The sequence below is a fragment of the Microcaecilia unicolor genome, chromosome 4, assembly GCF_901765095.1.
Source record: "Microcaecilia unicolor chromosome 4, aMicUni1.1, whole genome shotgun sequence".
Lineage (NCBI taxonomy): Eukaryota > Metazoa > Chordata > Amphibia > Gymnophiona > Siphonopidae > Microcaecilia > Microcaecilia unicolor.
The window spans coordinates 18165437-18189513 of NC_044034.1; the positions used below are offsets into that span (position 1 = coordinate 18165437).

General features: G+C 43.8%; 1 protein-coding gene across 5 annotated transcripts in view; it reads left to right on the forward strand.

Moving 5' to 3' along the window:
* Positions 1 to 24077, forward strand: part of SLCO2B1 (solute carrier organic anion transporter family member 2B1) — a 208249-nt gene that overhangs the window by 169620 nt on the left and 14552 nt on the right. For all 5 annotated transcript variants that reach the window (XM_030199987.1, XM_030199988.1, XM_030199990.1 and 2 more), the window contains 2 exons: positions 6790 to 6965; positions 22643 to 22707. In XM_030199987.1, coding sequence (XP_030055847.1) covers positions 6790 to 6965; positions 22643 to 22707 — 241 coding nt within the window. The remainder of the gene's footprint in view (positions 1 to 6789; positions 6966 to 22642; positions 22708 to 24077) is intronic.

Here is a 24077-nt window from a genome sequence, read left to right on the forward strand (position 1 = left end):
TTAGTATTACAGAAAGATTTGGGGTTGAATGGTAAAGGAATAGATGATAATGCTGAAACAGAAGGATTCAGTAAATGGCACTTAAAGTTTGGCAAAGTTACAGTCTGCAATAAGGGCGCTCTTTACAGAAGACTAGCTTGGCACGCTTCTCATGCGGGCATGGGCACTTATACCTGCCAAAGCTGGTATAAATGCTTGTACCCAACTTATTGCAGCAGGAAAATCAACCACAAAGTCTACAACAATATTACATTTGTATAAGTATGTTTTTTGGGGGGGGATCATCAGATCTTAATGCAACTCACACCATGAGAACACCTTGTTCTTTCTTCATATTGAAAATAATGGTTGCAGTGCAAATCATCATTAGATCACCCTATCCTGCTTATAATCGAACGAGAAAAACGCCCAAGTTCCGACCTAAATCGGGAGATGGACGTTTATCTCACAAAAACGAATAACGCGGTATAATCGAAAGCCGAACTTGGACGTTTTCAATTGCACTCCATCGCGGAAGCGTACAAAGTTGACGGGGGCGTGCCGGAGGCGTGGTGAAGGCGGGACTGGGGCATGGTTATCACCCGAACAGAGATGGGCGTCTTTCGCCGATAATGGAAAAAAAGTATGCGTTTGTAGCTAGAATTTAGGGCACTTTTCTTGGACCCTGTTTTTTCACGAATAAGGCCCCAAAAAGTGCCCTAAATGACCAGATTACCACCAGAGGGAATCGGGGATGACCTCCCCTGACTCCCCCAGTGGTCACTAACCCCCTCCCACCACAAAAAATGATGTTTCACAACTTTTTATTTTCACCCTCAAATGTCATACCCACCTCCCTGGCAGCAGTTGTTAGGGGGTGCAGTGGACTTCAGGCAGGTGGACCCAGGCCCATCCCCCCCTACCTGTTACAATTATGCTGCTTAATGCTTAGTCGTCCAACCCCCCCAAACCCACTGTACCCACATGTAGGTGCCCCCCTTCACCCCTTAGGGCTATAGTAATGGTGTAGACTTGTGGGCAGTGGGTTTTGAGGGGGATTTGGGGGGCTCAACACACAAGGGAAGGGTGCTTTGCACCTGGGAGCTCTTTTACCTTTTTTTTTGTTTTTGTAAAAGTGCCCCCTAGGGAGCCCGGTTGGTGTACTGGCATGTGAGGGGGACCAGTGCACTACGAATCCTGGCTCCTCCCACGAACAAATGCCTTGGATTTATTCGTTTTTGAGCTGGGCGCTTTCATTTTCCATTATCGCTGAAAAGCAAAAACGCCCAGCTCACAAATTGTCGAATAAAACATGGACGTCTATTTTTTTCAAAAATACGGTTCAGTCCGCCCCTTCACGGACCCGTTCTCGGAGATAAACGCCCATGGAGATAGACGTTTTCGTTCGATTATGCCCCTCCACATATCTTAGCTATATTTAAGTCCCCACATTTATTAAAAAATCTTTTTTGGTCAATTAATTGGATTTTTCATGTACCCAACTTATGGCAATTAGGTGCACAAACACAGGAATTCTATAACACGGTGCCTAATTGCTGGAAACACCCCCGACCCGCCTATGCCCCTCCTATGGCCACACCCCCTTTTGTGTTGCATGCTAAGAAATTTTATGCTCACATGTTATAGAATAAGACACAGGGCAGATCCATGCATGTCCTAATTGCTGCCAAAGTAAGTGCTTGTTTACACCAATTGTTGATTGTTAATGCCTAATCGATTAATTAGTTTGCACGCAGATCTGGTAACTGCACCCAAATTTGGGCGACCTATACAGAATCTGGAGTAAATGTTAGCACCTGGTTTATAGAATTGCCCTGTATGTGGCTAAAGTATCCATCCTGTAGAAGTCAAACATACATTTAGCCGCATTTGAAGAGAACAATCTCTAAGGTGTTTTCTGGGTAAATAAATGCCATTGAAACTTCATCACAATGAAAAAAAAATAAAGATTAAAAAATGCTACTGAGGACTGCTTTAAGATATATGATAGGAGTTTACAACATAAACAAGGTTTGACCTGTTAGACGTACAGTAATACTGTACCAACTCATCTCTCTTGTATCATGAATACAGTTCTATTTCACAATTTGATCAATGCATATTTGTCATGTTGTACATTTTAACTTTCTAATGTACTACTTTCCCTGAACTAATCATACTAATCTTCTACTGACCTATAAATGTACTCACTCTGCTGCTCCCCAGTATCTCTCCACACTCGTCCTTCCCTACACCCCTTCCCGTGCACTCCGCTCCATGGATAAATCCTTCTTGTCTGTTCCCTTCTCCACTACTGCCAACTCCAGACTTCGCGCCTTCTGTCTCGCTGCACCCTACGCCTGGAATAAACTTCCTGAGCCCCTACGTCTTGCCCCATCCTTGGCCACCTTTAAATCTAGACTGAAAACCCACCTCTTTAACATTGCTTTTGACTCGTAACCACTTGTATCCACTCGCCTCCACCTACCCTCCTCTCTTCCTTCCCGTTCACATTAATTGATTTGATTTGCTTACTTTATTTATTTTTTGTCTATTAGATTGTAAGCTCTTTGAGCAGGGACTGTCTTTCTTCTATGTTTGTGCAGCGCTGCGTATGCTTTGTAGCGCTATAGAAATGCTAAATAGTAGTAGTAGTAGTCTCTTGTAACCAGAGCTAATATTGTGATGTCATAATGCCTCAGTCCACCAATAAGAGCCAACCTCATCAGTGATGTCACAATGGCTTGATTGTCCTATACTTGGCTCACTTTCATTACATAGCTCTTTGAGCAGGGACTCTTTCTTCTATGTTTGTGCAGCGCTGCGTATGCCTTGTAGCGCTATAGAAGTGATAAGTAGTAGTAGTAGTAGTAGTAGTCTCTTGTAACCAGAGCTAATATTGTGATGTCATAATGCCTCAGTCCACCAGTAAGAGCCAACCTCATCAGTGATGTCACAATGGCTTGATTGTCCTATACTTGGCTCACTTTTATTACATAGCTCTTTGAGCAGGGACTGTCTTTCTTCTATGTTTCTGCAGCGCTGCGTACGCCTTGTAGTGCTATAGAAATGCTAAATAGTAGTAGTAGTAGTCTCTTGTAATCAGAGGTGATATTGTGATGTCATAATGCCTCAGTCCACCAATAAGAGCCAACCTCATCAGTGATGTCACAATGGCTTGATTGTCCTATACTTGGCTCACTTTTATTACATAGCTCTTTGAGCAGGGACTGTCTTTCTTCTATGTTTGTGCAGCACTGCGTATGCCTTGTAGCGCTATAGAAATGCTAAATAGTAGTAGTAGTAGTCTCTTGTAACCAGAGCTAATATTGTGATGTCATAATGCCTCAGGCCACCAATAAGAGCCAACCTCATCAGTGATGTCACAATGGCTTGATTGTCCTATACTTGGCTCACTTTTATTACATAGCTCTTTGAGCAGGGACTCTTTCTTCTATGTTTGTGCAGCGCTGCGTACGCCTTGTAGTGCTATAGAAATGCTAAATAGTAGTAGTAGTAGTCTCTTGTAATCAGAGGTGATATTGTGATGTCATAATGCCTCAGTCCACCAATAAGAGCCAACCTCATCAGTGATGTCACAATGGCTTGATTGTCCTATACTTGGCTCACTTTTATTACATAGCTCTTTGAGCAGGGACTGTCTTTCTTCTATGTTTGTGCAGCGCTGCGTACGCCTTGTAGTGCTATAGAAATGCTAAATAGTAGTAGTAGTAGTCTCTTGTAATCAGAGGTGATATTGTGATGTCATAATGCCTCAGTCCACCAATAAGAGCCAACCTCATCAGTGATGTCACAATGGCTTGATTGTCCTATACTTGGCTCACTTTCATTACATAGCTCTTTGAGCAGGGACTGTCTTTCTTCTATGTTTGTGCAGCGCTGCGTATGCCTTGTAGCGCTATAGAAGTGATAAGTAGTAGTAGTAGTAGTAGTAGTCTCTTGTAACCAGAGCTAATATTGTGATGTCATAATGCCTCAGTCCACCAGTAAGAGCCAACCTCATCAGTGATGTCACAATGGCTTGATTGTCCTATACTTGGCTCACTTTTATTACATAGCTCTTTGAGCAGGGACTGTCTTTCTTCTATGTTTGTGCAGCGCTGCGTACGCCTTGTAGTGCTATAGAAATGCTAAATAGTAGTAGTAGTAGTCTCTTGTAATCAGAGGTGATATTGTGATGTCATAATGCCTCAGTCCACCAATAAGAGCCAACCTCATCAGTGATGTCACAATGGCTTGATTGTCCTATACTTGGCTCACTTTTATTACATAGCTCTTTGAGCAGGGACTGTCTTTCTTCTATGTTTGTGCAGCGCTGCGTACGCCTTGTAGTGCTATAGAAATGCTAAATAGTAGTAGTAGTAGTCTCTTGTAATCAGAGGTGATATTGTGATGTCATAATGCCTCAGTCCACCAATAAGAGCCAACCTCATCAGTGATGTCACAATGGCTTGATTGTCCTATACTTGGCTCACTTTTATTACATAGCTCTTTGAGCAGGGACTGTCTTTCTTCTATGTTTCTGCAGCGCTGCGTACGCCTTGTAGTGCTATAGAAATGCTAAATAGTAGTAGTAGTAGTCTCTTGTAACCAGAGCTAATATTGTGATGTCATAATGCCTCAGTCCACCAATAAGAGCCAACCTCATCAGTGATGTCACAATGGCTTGATTGTCCTATACTTGGCTCACTTTTATTACATAGCTCTTTGAGCAGGGACTGTCTTTCTTCTATGTTTGTGCAGCGCTGCGTACGCCTTGTAGTGCTATAGAAATGCTAAATAGTAGTAGTAGTAGTCTCTTGTAATCAGAGGTGATATTGTGATGTCATAATGCCTCAGTCCACCAATAAGAGCCAACCTCATCAGTGATGTCACAATGGCTTGATTGTCCTATACTTGGCTCACTTTTATTACATAGCTCTTTGAGCAGGGACTGTCTTTCTTCTATGTTTCTGCAGCGCTGCGTACGCCTTGTAGTGCTATAGAAATGCTAAATAGTAGTAGTAGTAGTCTCTTGTAACCAGAGCTAATATTGTGATGTCATAATGCCTCAGTCCACCAGTAAGAGCCAACCTCATCAGTGATGTCACAATGGCTTGATTGTCCTATACTTGGCTCACTTTTATTACATAGCTCTTTGAGCAGGGACTGTCTTTCTTCTATGTTTGTGCAGCGCTGCGTACGCCTTGTAGCGCTATAGAAATGCTAAATAGTAGTAGTAGTAGTCTCTTGTAACCAGAGCTAATATTGTGATGTCATAATGCCTCAGTCCACCAATAAGAGCCAACCTCATCAGTGATGTCACAATGGCTTGATTGTCCTATACTTGGCTCACTTTTATTACATAGCTCTTTGAGCAGGGACTGTCTTTCTTCTATGTTTGTGCAGCGCTGCGTACGCCTTGTAGCGCTATAGAAATGCTAAATAGTAGTAGTAGTAGTCTCTTGTAACCAGAGCTAATATTGTGATGTCATAATGCCTCAGGCCACCAATAAGAGCCAACCTCATCAGTGATGTCACAATGGCTTGATTGTCCTATACTTGGCTCACTTTTATTACATAGCTCTTTGAGCAGGGACTGTCTTTCTTCTATGTTTGTGCAGCGCTGCGTACGCCTTGTAGCGCTATAGAAATGCTAAATAGTAGTAGTAGTAGTCTCTTGTAACCAGAGCTAATATTGTGATGTCATAATGCCTCAGGCCACCAATAAGAGCCAACCTCATCAGTGATGTCACAATGGCTTGATTGTCCTATACTTGGCTCACTTTTATTACATAGCTCTTTGAGCAGGGACTGTCTTTCTTCTATGTTTCTGCAGCGCTGCGTACGCCTTGTAGTGCTATAGAAATGCTAAATAGTAGTAGTAGTAGTCTCTTGTAACCAGAGCTAATATTGTGATGTCATAATGCCTCAGTCCACCAGTAAGAGCCAACCTCATCAGTGATGTCACAATGGCTTGATTGTCCTATACTTGGCTCACTTTTATTACATAGCTCTTTGAGCAGGGACTGTCTTTCTTCTATGTTTGTGCAGCGCTGCGTACGCCTTGTAGCGCTATAGAAATGCTAAATAGTAGTAGTAGTAGTCTCTTGTAACCAGAGCTAATATTGTGATGTCATAATGCCTCAGTCCACCAATAAGAGCCAACCTCATCAGTGATGTCACAATGGCTTGATTGTCCTATACTTGGCTCACTTTTATTACATAGCTCTTTGAGCAGGGACTGTCTTTCTTCTATGTTTGTGCAGCGCTGCGTACGCCTTGTAGCGCTATAGAAATGCTAAATAGTAGTAGTAGTAGTCTCTTGTAACCAGAGCTAATATTGTGATGTCATAATGCCTCAGTCCACCAATAAGAGCCAACCTCATCAGTGATGTCACAATGGCTTGATTGTCCTATACTTGGCTCACTTTTATTACATAGCTCTTTGAGCAGGGACTGTCTTTCTTCTATGTTTCTGCAGCGCTGCGTATGCCTTGTAGCGCTATAGAAGTGATAAGTAGTAGTAGTAGTAGTAGTAGTCTCTTGTAACCAGAGCTAATATTGTGATGTCATAATGCCTCAGGCCACCAGTAAGAGCCAACCTCATCAGTGATGTCACAATGGCTTGATTGTCCTATACTTGGCTCACTTTTATTACATAGCTCTTTGAGCAGGGCCTGTCTTTCTTCTATGTTTCTGCAGCGCTGCGTACGCCTTGTAGCGCTATAGAAATGCTAAATAGTAGTAGTAGTAGTAATACTTATCCTGAGTGGACAACTCACTTTCCTCTTTTTTTTCCACCTACAGAACTACACACAATGTAGCTGCATCAGGAATCCTGACCAAACTGAAGGGTTTGCCCAACCTGGAAAATGCGGCTCACAATGCTACCAGCATTATCTGCTGCCCTTCGTTACGTTGTCTTTATTGAGTGGAATTCTAGCCAGTACCTCACATACACCATCCTTCATGATTATTCTCAGGTGATATTTTGTATCTATTTGAAAACTCAGAAGAAAGCACCAGGGGCCTCCAAGGGTGGGTAAACATCAAATGTTTCATGAAGGGCCCTACATGGGCCGTGATTCAGCATAGCGCCTGCTTCAGGAGTCAGCCTCATGTGACACAGGAGAATTTCTTATCTGCTAGTATGACAATTGCCTTACTAAGGGCTCTTGACAGTATCTCACCCGGTTATATTATTATTATTATTTATTGCATTTATATCCCACATTGTCCCACCCATTTGCAGGCTCAATGTGGCTTACATAGTTTTGTTATGACATTGTCATTCCAGAATATCAGATACAGTTAGTAGTGTGTAGAGATTAAGTAGGGAAGAAAGAGGAAGTGATTGGGCGGGTGATAGTAGAAGTGGATTTTCGTAACTGGTTGAGTTGGGAAAGTGAATTAGTGAAGCTGTTGGTTCTCGTTGTAGACCTTGTTGAAGAAGTGTCTTCAGAGATTTGCGAAAGTTATTTGTTTCGACAATTGATTTCAGGTCTGTGGGTAGAGCATTCCATATTTGCGTGCTCGTGTAGGAGAAGGTAGTGGCATGCATCAGCTTGTATTTTAGTCCTTTACAGCTGGGGACGTTCAAATTGAGAAATTTGCGGGATGTTCTTGTGGCGTTTCTGGGAGGTAGGTCCACTAGGTTCAGCATGTAGATCGGGGCATCTGCGTGGATAATTTTGTGTACAATCATACACAGTGCTTTTTTTGTAGAAAAAAAGGTGCCGGTACTCATTATGGGCGGGGTCACCACATATGGCTCCACCCCTATGATAGCCACACCCACATTAACCACACCCCCTATACCAGCCATGGCGCATATAAACAGACATCATTGAAAATATTACAGTACTATAGGAGAAAAAAATAACGTGATTTGCTAAGTAGTAGTAGTAGTATACCCAGTGCAAAATAAGACAGCCAATGTAAATTCTCAAATTGGACATATTACAAACACTAAAATGAAAATAAAATGATTTTTTTCTACCTTTGTTGTCTGATGACTGTTTTTCTTTCCATATTGGTCCCAGTCTGTGATTCTCCTTTCCTTTGTTTTCGCTTAACTCTTCTGTGCCATTTGTCATTTTTGTCTCCTTTTTCATTGCTTTCTTCAATATTTTTCAGGCTCTCTCTCTGTCCAGATTTAATTCATTCTTACTATCCATTCTTTAATTTCCTTCATCTACCTGTGGCTTTTCATCTTTTCCTCACCCTTGTTCTCCCCATGCCCCTTCCTCTTATTCTCCAGTCTTTCTCTATTCCCCTTTTCCATCCAGCAGCTCTGCTTTCTCTCCCCATCCTTCCAGTGTCTCCCCTATTTCTTTCTGCATTCTTCCATCCAGCGTCTTCCCTCTTTCTCTCCCTATCCTTCCGTTTTCCCTCTCTCTCTCCCCATCCTTCCATCTGTTTTCCCCCTCTCTCCCCATCCTTCCATCTGTTTTCCCTCTCTCCCCAATCCTTCCATCTGTGTTTTTCCCTCTCTCTCCCCATCCTTCCATCTGTTTTTCCCCTCTCCCCAATCCTTCCATCTGTTTTTCCCTCTCTCCCCATCCTTCCATCTGTTTTCCCTCTCTCTTTCCTCATCCTTCCATCTGTTTTTCCCTCTCTCCCCAATCCTTCCATCTGTGTTTTTCCCTCTCTCTCCCCATCCTTCCATCTGTTTTTCCCCCTCTCCCCAATCCTTCCATCTGTTTTTCCCTCTCTCCCCATCCTTCCATCTGTTTTCCCTCTCTCTTTCCTCATCCTTCCATCTGTTTTTCCCTCTCTCCCCAATCCTTCCATCTGTGTTTTTCCCTCTCTCTCCCCATCCTTCCATCTGTTTTTCCCCTCTCCCCAATCCTTCCATCTGTTGTTTTCCCTCTCTCTCTCTCTCTCCCCCCAATCCTTCCCAGCCCCTATTTCTGGCCGCTGCTGCTTCTCCTGTTGAGCAGCAGCGGCCGCTACACAAAGAAAAAGATGATTAAAAAAAAAAAAAACTTCAAACCTGGCTGAAACGCCGGCACTGTAGACAGCCATTAGGCATTGGCTATTGCCCCGCAGCCGCTCCTCCTCTTGCCTCTACGTCACTGCCCCTGGAGGAAGACCCCGGAGGAGCGCAGTGACGTAGAGGCAAGAGGAGGAGCAGCTGCGGGGCAACAGCCAATGCCTAATGGCTGTCTACAGTGCCGGGGTGCCACGTTTCAGCCAGGTTTGAAGTTTTTTTTTTTAAAACTTTTTCTTTGTGTAGCGGCCGCTGCTGCTCAACAGGAGAAGCAGCAGCGGCCGGAAATGGGGGCTGGCACTGCGTCCGTCACGGGGCGGGGGGAGCAAAAAAAAAAAAAGGTGCCGGTACGCCGTACCGTTGCGTACCGGCACAAAAAAAGCACTGATCATACATATCTTGAACGCAATGCATTCTTTAAGTGGGAGCCAGTGCAGTTTCTCTCTTAGCGGTTTTGCACTTTCATATTTAGTTTTTCCAAATATGAGTCTGGCGGCAGTTCTAGGCTGTTTGGAGTTTTTTGATAGTCTGTTCTTTGCAGCGCCCATATAGTGCATTGCAGTAATCCAGATGGCTTATTACCATTGACTGTACCAGGGTGCGGAAGACGTATCTCGGGAAGAATGGTTTTACTCTTTTGAGTTTCCACATGGTGTGGAACATCTTTTTCATCGTGTTCTGCACCTGGGTATCGAGAGTGAGGTTTCGATCAATAGTAACTCCAAGAATTTTCAGGTTTTGTGAGGACTGGAAGAGAGCAGTATGGTGTGATTGTGGTAGAGAAGTTTTTTGTGTTATGTTGGGAGGTGAGTACAAGACAATGTGTTTTTTCTGCGTTAAGTTTTAGTGGGAATGCATCCGCCCAGGTTTGCATGATTTGGAGGCTTTGGTTGATCTCGTTGGTGATTTCATTTAGATCATGTTTGAACGGGATGTAGATTGTGACATCGTCAGCATATATGTAAGGATTGAGGTTTTGATTGGCTAGCAGTTTGGCTAACAGTATCATCATTAGGTTGAATAAGGTTGGTGATAGGGGGGATCCTTGGGGTACTCCACATTCGGGTGTCCATGGGGGTGATCTGTCCGCATTCGTTGTTACTTGGTATGATCTTGTGGTTAGGAATCTTTTAAACCATTTGATTACTGTGCCTCCTACTTCAAAGTATTCTAGTATATGTAATAGTATTTCATGATTAACCATGTCAAAGGCACTGGACATGTCGAATTGTAGGACGAGTATGTTGTTACCAGTTGCGATTGCTTGTTTGAATGAGTTCACTGCGGCTACTAGAACAGTTTCTGTGCTGTGGTTTGTCCAAAATCCTGATTGAGATTCGTGCAGGATTGAGTGTTTATTTAGGTATTCAGTGACCCCTGACATAGGCACTAAGCTGAAATATGGCCCATGTCGGGTCCTACGTGACGTTCACCCACTCTTGGAGGCCCCTGGTTCCATTTTCTGGCTTTTCTGTTTCTCTGCTCTTTGGATTCCCTATCTTTTTGTATTTTTATCTATTTATCACCATGCTAGCCTAACTCATTTCAGTTGTGGTGGTCTGACTTACCTGAACTTTGTAAGCTTCCTATATTTAATTTAAATCTTTGTCATTATATTTGTACTCTTTGCTTTGGGTTGAGTTTGAGAAACTGTATTGTGCTGGGAGGCAGTGTCTGTTTGGGGCACCTGTACTGAAAGGGAATGCTGTTCTTGTTATTTGGGGAAATGGTTGAGGTAGGTTATTTAGGAAAGTGGATGGTCTCGGTTTTAATTGCGAAAATTTAGTTTTCCTCGTATGTTCAGTATATATCAGGGTGAGTGAGCAGAGTGAATTAGTTGTAACAAATTCGTATCGTAACACATAGTTTATTGGGAATAAGATTGAAATATTGCTAAATCTGATTGGTGATCAAAAGCTGATTGTATTTTCGGTGTCAGAATTCTGGTATTTGTGTGCTGCTATGCCTCTGAACTCACTTTGCCCTTTTGCGTTGGGCAGGAGACTTTTGTACTACCAAATGAACTGAATAGTATTGAAGTCTTTTGTTTCCTTGATTTTTTTTAGAGTTGTAAGACTGACTGCAGTAAGACCATGTATGTGACTGATCCTAATGCTGTGTGCCTACCATGCCTGAGCCTTGACCATAAGTCCTCTCACTGTTCTCTTTGTGCTCAAATGCCCTGCATCAGAAACTTTTTTTGCATGCGCAAGTCTGGTCCATTGTCACTGACATCCAAGGCATCGGTCTCCGTGTCTTCAGGAGATGCACCGGACACTGGGGACACATCAACATAGAGGAGGTCACCCCCTGCCTCGATGTTGGGCATCGGTAGTGCCTGTGTGGGTCAAGCTTCATCAGACCTAACACTGAGAACTCACAAGGCTTCTGCATTGTCCTTGTCAGCAATGAGGGACCCCGATGTTGTGCATTGAGTGAAGATGAAGAAGCACCAGTATCGGACCTCATCAAAGCACAGTGCTAGGAGCTCTGGGACCCTGGTGTTGCTGGTACCTGAGAAGCATTGGCACTGTGAGGTACGGCCGTCTCCATGGAAGCAGTGCCAATGTTCCAATATTCCCGAAGCTGGGACCCCTGATTAGGCTCCTACTTCTTTGCAGGCTGTCCCCTTTCCAGCACCTTGCCCTGCCTTTACCGATACCAATCTTTGAGGAGTGACTCTGAGCCATGTTACAGGAGGAGCTGAGGCGCATCCTAGTTTGGTGCAACACCAAGGTATTGAGGGCATCAGTACCAACTATAGTTGCTGCTTCAGCCCAACCTGGAGAGCCATGCTCTGTCTTTTGGGCATTCATCCACACTAGTGCCTTGTTGGGCTTTGAAGCTGGCACCAACCATTATGGTGCTCCTTTCCAGCCTATCAGGAGAGGAAGTGACCCTAGAGTCCAGGAAGGGACCCATATCTTGGTGCTCCTGCTCAAAGCCTGGTCACACATCCGTGGTTTGAGGCAGGCACAGATTCAGACGTCCCATAAGGAGTACTTCACATTTGGGCATCTGATGTAGAACCAGAAGAACCCTCAGAGAAGGCTGTCTTGGTCTACCTACAGACACTTCTCCACCCCAAGAAAGAAGGAAGTCTCCTCCAGAGGATCTCTCTTTTGTCCAATTTTTGAGGGAAATGGTGGAAATCATTCCATTTAAGTTGTAGATAGAGGATGAGCCCAGGGCTGAAATGTGGGACATCCTTAATTATGACTCCCCTCCTAAGGAAGCTGTGATAGTGCCTGTTCACAACATCCTTAAGTCTGCACAGATGAATAACTGGGAGACCCCTCTCACTGTGTAGGTTGTTCCTAAGAAGCTGGACTCCGTGTATAGAATCCCGAAGGCTCCCAGATTTGAAATGCCACAGCTTCTGCACCATTCGATGGTGGTTGAATCCGCTCTCATAACAGCCAGAAGTTTGAAGACCCATGTCTTCGGTATCATTTGGTAGGGATGCTTGCACTCTGGAGTCTGCAACTTTTTCTCTTCATAATTTCTCCTGTATACCTCACTCTTGGACTGACCACTATCTTATCTATTTCTCTTTTAAATCCAATATACCTTCATTTCACGTTTTTTCTAATAGAAATACCTCTACTCTTATTACCTTTTCATCCCGTAACCCTCTTTCACACATTCTTATGCTAGACTCCGCCACATCTCCTTCATTATCTTTTAATCGTCCTAGTTCTTTTTCTTCTCTTTCTCTTGATGATCAAGCTAATCATTGTTTTTCTAGTCTAAGACAAGCAGCCGAGTCCTACTCCTATTCTACTACTACTACTTAACATTTCTAGAGCGCTACTAGGGTTACGCAGCGCTGTACAAATTAACAAATAAGGACGGTACCTGCTCAAAGGAACTTACAATCTAAAGGACGAAATGTCAAGTTGGGGCAGTCTAGATTTCCTGAGTAGCGGTGTAGTGGTTAGGTGCCGAAGGCGACGTTGAAGAGGTGGGCTTTGAGCAATGATTTGAAGATGGGCAGGGAGGGGGCTTGGCGTATGGGCTCAGGAAGTTTATTCCAAGCATAGGGAGAGGCGAGGCAGAAAGGGCGGAGCCTGGAGTTGGCGGTTGTGGAGAAGGGTACTGAGAGGAGGGATTTGTCCTGTGAGCAGAGGTTACGGGTAGGAATGTAAGGGGAGATGAGGGTAGAGAGGTAAGGAGGGGCTGCAGATCGAGTGCATTTGTAGGTTAGTAGGAGAAACTTGAACTGTATGCGGTATCTCATCGGAAGCCAGTGAAGTGACTTGAGGAGAGGGGTGATATGAGTATATCGGTCAAGGCGGAAGATAAGACGTGCAGCAGGACCACCATCCTCTCATCCCCGCCCTAAATCCCCCTGGTATCATCCGAATCTAAGATTTTTTAAACAAAGAGTAAGATGCCAGAAGCACTTAAACTTTGCAAACTTGAACTTTGCATCTATAACGCCGAACTAAGAAAAGCAAAGAAATCTTTTTTTCTGTGAAATTCTGAAAACACCAGGTAACTCTACTAAAGTTATTTTCAAACTTGCCACAAATCTATCCACACAACGCCCTGATTGTAACACATCACTGATTCCTTCAGTTGATACTCTCGCAACAACATTTACACAAAAAATCTCCTCGCTTGTTGCCATTCTTTCACATTGTCCTTCTGCTCCCACTTCCCCTTCACCTAAAATTCAGTCAGCTCCTTTATATACCTCCTCCATGTCTTCCTTCCCTACATTAACAAGAACATGTTTCCAATACAAAATCCACTTTTTGTCCATTTGACCCTGTTCCTTCTATTTGGTACTCCAATCTGTCACATGATCTTCTTCCCAGTGTTCTTGAGATGTTTAATAAAAGCCTCTCTACTGGAATTGTCCCTGAAAATTGGAAACATGCATTAGTATGCCCAATTTTTAAAAAAAAACCCAATTTGTACCCTACTGATCCTGTAAATTACCGCCTCATTTCCAATCTGCGTTTTCTTTCAAAACTACTTGAGCTTGTAGTTTACTCTCACCTTTACACCATTTCTGAAGACACTTTAATTTTTCATCCACGTCAAGCAGGTTTCCATCGACATCATGACACAGAATCTGTTGTAACTTCTTTACTAAGCAACCTGCACTCCATCCTTGACAAACACAAAATTTCGTTCCTAATTTCACTTGATCTATCATCCGCATTTGATGTTGTTGATCATTCTTTTCTTCTCCATCGTCTCTCTGAGGTTGGTGTCTCAGCCACTGCTCTAACATGGTTCTCAGTTATACTAGGATCATCCACTTCTTCTCCCAAACCACTTTGATATGGTCTTCCTCAGGGTTCTGTTCTCTCACCTCTCTTGTTTAACATTTACCTTAGTCTACTTGCTTCACTTCTCCATGACCTTAATGTAAATTTCTACATTTACGCAGATGATATTCTCCTAGTTTTTCCTTTCTCCCCATATCAAATTGATCTTTCTATTGTTCAATTCTTTCAACTATGTCTTATCTCGACTCACAGATCAAGACTAATTCTTGATCCGAACAAGACCACTGCATGTTGGATCTTCTCCTACCCCTACGTGTTCTCTGACTCTTTTAAACCAATCAGTACAACCCGTTAGTACCTTCCACTATTTTGGTGTCATTTTGGACTTACGCCTTTCTTTTTCTTAACACATGTCTTCTATTCTTAAATCAGGATTCTATTCTCTTCGTCGACTCCACTCTATTCATTCCTACTTTGACTTTGCATCATTACCCTGGTTCATGCTTCTGTCATTTCCAAAATCGATTATTGTAACTCTGTCTTTGCAGGCCTCCCAAATTCTCAACTGAAAAGTCTAAAAACTCTTTACAATTCAGCTGCTCATTTTCTCTGCAAGGCTAAACGTTCTGACTACGTTATCCCTCTGTTTCTTCGATTTCACTGGTTGCCTTTCCCTTTTCGGTTTTCTTTCCCTCTCTGTTTACTTCATAAGGCTTATCACACTAGTTTCCCCTCTTTCCTCTCTATGATCATTCCCTACATAGCTGCAAGATTGCTATATTTCCTCAACTCTCGCCGTTTGGTTCTTCCCACTCCTAAGTTAGCACATTTGGAATCCACTCGTCATTCTGCCTTTTATTTTCTTGGCCCTAAACTTTGGAATGATCTCCTCCCCATCCTGCCCCAACCATACGCTCGGAACCCTCCTTTAAAAAATTCAAGACTCTCCTTAAAACACACTTTTTCTCTAACACCTTTGGTATCGACTCCCAGTAAGACTTTATTTCTTGACTAGGGTTTTTCCATTATGAATATTATTTAAGATTTTGTATGTCCCTATTTTGCTTGTTATCTTTCCTGTCTCAATGGAATTCTTTATCTTTTTTTTCCTTCTCTATTTGTTTTAAAATGTATTTGCATTGTTTTTAGTTTTGTAAACTGCCCTGACCTGTTTGTTCAGATAAGGTGGTATTAAATTTTAATAAACAAACATTTTAGGAGGAAAGTGTTTTAGAGCTTGATGCTCATTTCCCAGATCCAGTTTTACCAACTCTACATGAGCATCTACTTGAAAAACTTGATGCACAATGTGTTCGAGTTTGCGGATGCTCTCCCTCTGGAGCAGGCTGCGGAGCTTCGCCAGCATATAAATAAGCAGAAGGAATGTTGAAAGCACATAGCTCAGGCAACTTTTGATGCGGCATCCAGACTTTCTACACTAGGTATTGGCATGTGCAGACTCTCAGGGCTGCATGTCTCAGAAGTTGGCTGACATCCCTTGCCGTGGCAACAGTCTTTGGGGACAAGTTGGAAGAGGTGGAGAGACCTCATAAAGAAGAGAACTGATACCATCAAGTCCCTGTCTTGGCCCCACTCCTTTTTCACCCTCCACTTCTCTGCGGATTTCCGGCGGAAATCGAAAAAGTGCCTACAACTCTCAAAGGCTTAGGTTCACTCTCTTGACCCACCCTCCCCAGCAGTCCCAAGCTCCATACTCCAACACGGCAGCAGTGGTCCCAAAAAACCTTATTCAGCTCCCCAGTCTAAGCAGGGGAGCTTTTGACTGGCTCCAGCAGATCAAAACCAGCATAAAAGTAACCCATCCTGGAGGACCTGCTGATCAGAGGGAAGCTGAATTTTGTCCAAAAGAGGTGGCCCTTTGTCACCTCAGACTGATGGGTACTTCAATTAAGTCCAGTTGGATTACACCCTCAATTGGCATCGTTTCCCTTTTAAAGGCCTAGTGGTTTAACCCATCCCACCAGGGGAAGAAGGGAGGGGGGTTCTCTAAATATACCCAGAAACTTCGTAATGCGTCTAATGTCTTATAATGTCTTCTGCTATACCACTATCTGTATTCCTAATGTATGTTAATGTATTCTGCAATACCACTATCTAATATTGCATGACCATGTTACCCAAAATCCTTCTGTAAAATCAAATGTATATCCTCCTCTCATTTCCAGTATCCATGATGTATTGTAGGCCACATTGAGCCTGCAAAGAGGTGGGAAAACGTGGGATACAAATGCAACAAATAATAATAAACAATTCCAAGTACTTCCTCGTGCCCAAAATATGGGGCGATTTTGTCCCCTCCTAGAACTAAGGGCCCTGAACAAATATTTGGTCAAAGAAAAGTTCAGGATGATTTACATGGGCACTCTTCTCCCCGTGATTCAGGAAAATGATTGGCTACTCTCTCTGGACTTAAAGGATGCTTACACCCACATCCAGCTGTGTCTCAGACACAGGAGACTTATCTCAGATTTTAAGTAGGGAAATATCAGTACCAGTATCCCATTCTTCCATTTGGCTTTGTGTTCACCCCAAGAGTGTTCACAAAACGTTTTGAGGTAATTGCAGTGTCGTTACGTAGGCTGGGAGTGCACTTGTTTCCCTATCTTGATGACTGGCCAATAAAGAGCACATCAAGGGAAGGTGCTCAAGAATCAATGCAGAGAATATTTGGTGTTACATAGTAACATAGTAGATGACGGCAGAAAAAGACCTGCATGGTCCATCCAGTCTGCCCAAGACAAACTCATATGTGTATACCTTACCTTGAATTTGTACCTGTCCTTTTCAGGGCACAGACCATATAAGTCTGCCCAGCAGTATTTCCCGCCTCCCAACCACCAGTCCCGCCTCCCATCAGCGGCTCTGGTACAGACCGTATAAGTCTGCCCTCCCCTATCCTCGCCTCCCAACCACCACCCCCTCTTCCCCCCAACTGCTCCGCCACCCATTTCAGCTAGGCTTCTGAGGATCCATTCCTTCTGCACAGGATTCCTCTATGCATATCCCACGCACGTTTGAACTCCGTTACCGTTTTCATCTCCACCACCTCCCGCGGGAGGGCATTCCAAGCGTCCACCACCCTCTCCGTGAAAAAATACTTCCTGACATCTTTCCTGAGTCTGCCCCCCTTCAATCTCATTTCATGTCCTCTTGTTGGAGCTACTAGGGTTCAGAGTCAACTACCCAAAGTCCCATCTGCTCCTAGTTACAATTGGAGCCCTGCTAGACATGGTTCAAGCTCAAGCCCGCCTTCCTCTAGTGAGAAATGATGCACTCATTTGCATTGCTTGTCACACAAAATATTATCTAGTCTTTCATTGTGTAACAGAAAGTGTATTAAGCTCTCTATCTATACCTTTTTATATATTGTTAAGTTCTACTGAACCCTGGTTTGTGTTTATTGTTAAAGTAAAAAAAAAACCAGCATCTGCAAAGAAAAAACTCTAGTCCAATTCCAAAAGTCAGTAACCTGCTGTTTGGTTGCCTGTTGTTTCAGTGAGCCTGGCTAGGAATTTCAAGATTGACCCAAGAATCTATCTCCCACCTTACCCTCCTCTCTCTATCACCTGTCTCAACCTACCTATCCATCCTTCTATTATGTTATACTTAATTTCCTACTTTACATAACAAAAATTTGTGTTACCTATTACTATGTAAGCCGCATTGAGCCTGCTTTTAGTGGGAAAGTGCAGGCAGTGGTGTGCTGGAGCACGCTCTCACAGGCTCGCAAGAGCCGGTTGTTGAGTTTTTAAGAATTTTGGGAGCTGGTTGTTAAAGTAGGGCACTCCATGGCTACTGCCAGCCAAGTAAATAGACTGCTGCTGCTCCCCGCTCCTTGTTTCCAGGCTGGGACTTCTGGAGCATGTGAGAGAAGTTCCAGCATGCTGCTCAGAGCAAGACGTTGGGAGTGGTGGCAGTCCATTTATTGGCTGCCAGCAAAGATATGCCTAGCGTGCCCGTACGAAGGGAGGGAGGAGAGAGAGGCAAGTGTTGCTCCCCCACCCCACCCCCCGGCCACCCCTGGCCCTTCCAACTGCAGAGCTGGGTACGTCTGGAGAAAGAGCCTGTTGTTAAAAATTTACCAGCACACCCCTGAGTGCGGGATACAAATATAATAAATAAATAAATAAATAAGATGTGAGGTCATACCATTGTGCTTGTCATCTGAGAAAGTGAAATTACTCACCTGTAGCAAATGTTCTCCAAGGACACAGTAGCGCAGCCAGAGTTCAGTTTTTAGATGGGCCTGGAGGTGGACTGGATGGGCAGGGGCCTCGCATTTCCTCTCCACCCGCTACCCTCCTTCCCCCCCCCCCCCCCCCCACTGAACTGTTTCAAACCCAGGGCATTTGGCAGTGTTCTTCCAGATGCCGACAGCTCCCCCTGCACATGGTCAGTTCTGGTCATTTCTACTGCCCTGAAGCACCGTTCTCCCTCCAGCACCGGCGATTCCCATAGTCAGCCTTCTGCCAGCATGCGTCGTCAGGGCCTCTCCTCAGGCGCGCGTCCCACCTTTGCGGAAAACAGGAAGTCGTAGAGTAGGCGGGACGCGCCTGAGAAGAGGCCCCAACGACGCACGCTGGCAGAAGGCTGGCTATGGGAATCGCCGGTGCTGGAGGGAGAACGGTGTTTCGGGGCAGTAAAAGTGAGCAGACCACGCGGACGGGGAGAGCGGGCAGAAGAGGCAGGAAAAGATTGGAGCCTCGCTTGGGAGAGCTACGCCACTGGTTGGGTTGGGGCTAGTTAGGGCCTGGAGCAAAAGTGGCTGGGCCTGGGCCCGTCCAGGCCCGCCCCTGGCTACGCCCCTGCAAGGACAGCAGGACATATGTTCCCACCTCCCCGTGAAGTTGAATTGGATATGCTTTTAATACAACTGCGGGTCCTGCACGAGACGGGCAGGTGGGAAGTCATGCACACATGCGCAGTATACATCCATACTGGGACTCAGCAGATGACATTACCCAGATGTGAAAACATATGTCCTGCTCTCCTTGGAGAACACCTGCTACAGGTGAGTAACTTTGCTTTATACACGCAATTGCTGATATAGAAGAATTCATGCTTAGTTTACAGCATCCTAGCAACTAACTGTAAGCAATCTGTACAGAATTTACTGTTACATGGATATTCAGTGCCAGCTGCGACCCAGGTATCAGTACTTAACAGCAATGTTTTATTTGGCCATTGTGGCCATTGTGTTTAAAAACAGTGCTGGCTGCGGCAGCTGAATTTTCTCATTTGGAAACAGTAAGCACAGAAAAGGGTGCAAATCTCGGTGGATACTTTCCTAGGAGCAATAGTAAAGACATACTGAACACCTACCCTTCCGAAAACTGCTAAAGACTTACCTCTTCAAACAAGCCTACCCAAAAGACCCGTCCTAATTCTCAAACATAATTCCACACCATTAGTATTACCCACACTCCAATCCCTTCCCCACATCTCTTATTATTGGCCTACTCTATGTAATTATGTCATCTCTGCGACACCTTGTTCCATACTTTGTAAGCCGCACTGAACCTGCTATCGAGCGGGAAAGAGCGGGGTATAAATGCCACAAATAAATAAATAAATACCCATGGACTCTGCACCAACATGGGCAGTTTGATTACTACCCCTCTATATATGCAGCATGGGAGTAATTTTATAATGGATCTTTAGGATCGGGAGCATATTCGACAGAGGTGGGCAGGGGATTTGGAGAGACCACATATCACTTTAGACTTTGATGTTTTGACGGCCAGGATACGGAGTTTGGCGGGTAGTGCAGGGCTTAGAGAGTGCCAATATCGTATTCTCCATAGGGCCTATTTAACGAAGGCTCAGATATTCAAGATGGGGGGAATTTCTACGCCCTTATGTGGGAAATGTGGGAGGGCTCCGGGATCTCTTTTTCATTGTCTGTGGAGCTGCTATAAAGTGAGACATTTTTGGGACTCCATTGCTCAATATCTGGCGGATCTTTTGGACTCGAGAATCATGTGCTCTCCGATGGGAATTTTGTTAGACAAATATGAAGCTTTCCTTTTACAGGGGGGCTCGGCCCGTCAATTGGTTCGGAAGGCCTTTTTGATTGGTAAGAGGCTAATACTGAGCCAGTGGGTGGCGGAGACCCCTCCGGATTTCTGGCACTGGCGAAACAAACTACATGAGTTTATGTTGTTTGAGAGGAGAGGTGTGGGCAGCTCCCCTGGGCGGCGGAGGCGGTTTCTAGATATTTGGGGGCCATATATTCACAGCCTGTCTCCTAAAGGGCGGAGTTTAGTGGTGAACTCGCTTTAGATATATATTGAGGTGGGGCCATCCTTTGTGGTAAGAAGTTGGAAGTCTGGATATCTCTCAGCAAGGGGAGGGGGGGGGGTAGGTGGGGGGGGAGGGAAGGATTTTATTGTTTGTTTTACTGTTCTAATTTTTGATAACATTTTGTTCCTTACTAAATTTCGAGAGTGGTGGAAGTTTGATATGGGTTGGGGGAACATATGAGTTCAAAGTAGACTGTTTTAGAGTGCTGGCAGGGGGGGGGAGGGGGGTTCTATACCAAAACATTGATGATAATGCTCTATGTGAGGGGTTTTTTCTTGAGCTGTGAATGTGTTCATTATCAGAGTTTACATTATGTTTTTCTGGGTACTGTTATCCGTATAATATCATCAATAAAAATTGTTGAAACATAATGGATCTTTAGGGTGTAAACCCTACTTTTTTCTGCACATACATTAGCTTAGGAGGTACGCACACAAAAGTACCCACAGTGACAAGAAAGCGTGTACTTTCACCCACATGTAGATGTATTTGGGGGTGCCTGAGCAGAGTATAGATAGAGTCACAAATTAGTTTAGAAAATATGCACCTATGCATGTATTTTTCTGCGAGACAATAACAACTAAAAGATATCCCCACTGAATGAAAAAAACACACGTATCCAGTAGTGTGAGTGTGATGATAATTTATTTTTTTAGGAAAAAAGGCCTCACAATGATACACATCTAACAGAGCTGAAACGGGTCTTTAACAAGCGGGGATATCTTTTAGTTGTTGTTATCTCACGATTTCATATCTCCACAACCTATTCAATTGTATTTCGTGTATTTTTCTGCGTACATTTACAAGGTGTCCAGGAAAAAAGGGACCACTTACATATTTCAAAATACTTTACAATTGTTTAAACATTTAGTATGACCTTTGAAAATACATTAGTATAATGGGGTTTTCTTAGTTAATAAGTCATTTGTATTCAGCGTCCTCCTTTAACCTTGATAAATTCACAGAGTCTTTGATGCCACTGAGCCGTTGGCTCAGTGAATACTGGGGTTTCGTTAATTAAGAGCTGAACTGTTTTGTGAGCTGGATGTGCTGGAGCTCCATCCTATGGACAAAGTACTCAGAAATGTCCCGCGTTCCAGGCACATGTTTCCGCTGCAGGATGACATTTTTTTTGGGGGGGGGGAGGGGGGTCCCTTTATTTCCGGACACCCTGTAGCAGAGCAGGTGTAAATATGCACAGGTGCATTTTAGCCATGGTGGTGCAAGTTTTGTGCAAGCACATAGGCGCCTACGTGTCTTTGTTAAATTATCTCCAAACAGGTACAGTGATACCTCGGTTTTCGTTGGTAATCCGTCCGAAAACAATCGGCGAAATCCGAAACCAACGAAAACCGAGGCAATAAGAAAGTACAGTAGACGGCGCTCGGTAGACGGTGATTTTGAAGTTGCAGCAGTTACATCACTTGTGCCTACTGGCGCTGTCAAGTACCACCAGGACGGAGATTTTATGCCATTCCTGGGTTTCGGCAAGCCTGTCTTGATGGATCTGCAGCCAGCTGAAGACGAAATCCGAGGCAACAGATGAAAACCGAAAACAATGAAATCCGAAGGCAACGAAAACCGAGGTTTTACTGTACTTATTTGGACTTGCAGCGTAGGCAAACTGCAATAAAAATTGCCCTGTATGTTGAGATAATATCAAAACCGGTCTCTGAGGTCAAGCATTACCATAGTGTCTTGGTTCACCTAAATCCAACATGGTGGAGTCAGTGGCTCATTGAAAAAAAAAATCTACATAGTTGTTTTGGCTTCAGTTATGACACCAGAATAAAAAAAGAAACTTTTAATTATTTTGTTGATTTGCTAATAGAATTATTTATATTGCAGTTCTGATAGTACAGCTATTTGTCTTCAACAAATGAGCACAATTAACTTGAAACTGGTGATATTGCTTAGCTGTCTAGTTTTAAATGAGTTTGTTCCTGGGAAGGGAGGGTGGAACTAGATTCATTCATTCTTGGTGTTGCTGTCAAAATATAAATGCATTAATTCAGCTGAGAATAATTTTGTAATTTTGTATGGATTGAGCAGCTATGATGTATGGGCAGTATTTTAATTGAACACTGTTTTTGCATTGTAGGACTGTGCGGCCTGAAGATAAATCCATTGCTGTTGGATTACAGTTTATGATTCTGCGAGCTTTAGGTAAATTTGTTTATGCTGTGCAAGGATCAGAGGCATGTGGAGGGTGATTTTGGAACTTGGTACCTAGGCAGTAGAAGTACATGGTTGCATGCCGTCCTGAAATAGCCTCCTTGGAAACTCCCAACACAAAGTTTCATCTGCTTTGACACAAGCCTAACTGTGCATGTACATACTGATAAGAAGGAGGAGTAGCCTAATGGTTAGGTCAGTGACCTGGGTGACCGGGTTCAATTTCCACTGCAGCTGCTTGTGACTTTGGGCAAGTCACTTAACCCTCCCTTGCCCCAGGTACAAAATAAGTACCTGCATATAATATTGTGACAATACAGTGGGTTTTTAAGCCTGTAAATTGTATTGATTATTTCTTGAAGTGTATTTCTCTAGTTTGGCCAGCAGATGGTGCATGTTTATGTTTAAAAATATTACAGAGGAATGACTGTTCCTTAGCACACAATGAAGAGGTAGCCTGCAGTGATGTGGCCAGCTACTTTTAAACTTTGCTGTTCTGGGCTCTGATTGGCCCAGGAGCTCAAATTCAGTCTGGAAATACTGGATTTTTCTCCAGTCTCAGATTGGGACGGAAGAGAAAAAGATCTCTTCACTGAGACCCTGTGAGCAGTTATATTTATACCTGTGAGCAGCAATATTTCCTCTACTCTCCATGCACTGTCAGGTAGTGAACTGTTTAGATAGTTTTATAATTGATCCATATTTCAGTTACCTGTTATTGTTTGCTGGTTGCACCTTTTCTGTTCATTGTTCTAATTTTTCATGACAATAAACATTTTTAGTTTATTGCCTTTGTCTGTCTGGACTGATTAAGATTCCTGGTGGTTTGTGTGTTGGGTGTGTGGGTGCTTTCTAGGAACTGTGGGACCACTGGGAGTGTGACCCCAGTAACCTAAAAATCACTGGGGATAATTTGAGAGCAAGAGACTCGCCCAGAGGCGGTTGGGACTCAGTTGGTGGGAGGAGGGTGCCAGTGTAGAGCACAAGCAGCAGGTGCAAGCGGACCTGAGCTGTGCTGAGGAAGGACCCTCTAAGTGGCCGCAGGTTTTAGCCCCAGGCGGGTGTCTAGGCATTCCGTGACAAATATGTAAAACCGCTTTGATTGTAACCACAGAAATTCAATAATCCCATCCCCTTTCCCTTTCTTTCATTGGTGTATATGAACATATTTTAGAACATACTGAGCTAATGTACACCCCCTGTCAGAATCCAATCTTTTAAATATCATCAAAAATTCAACAGTACACAAATTTGTTTAGTACTGGTCACATATTCGTAAATGAGCAGTGTGTTCCATATTCTCCCCATCTCAAAATGGCAATAGCATCTCTCAGACTATTTTTATACAAAATCAGCTGACC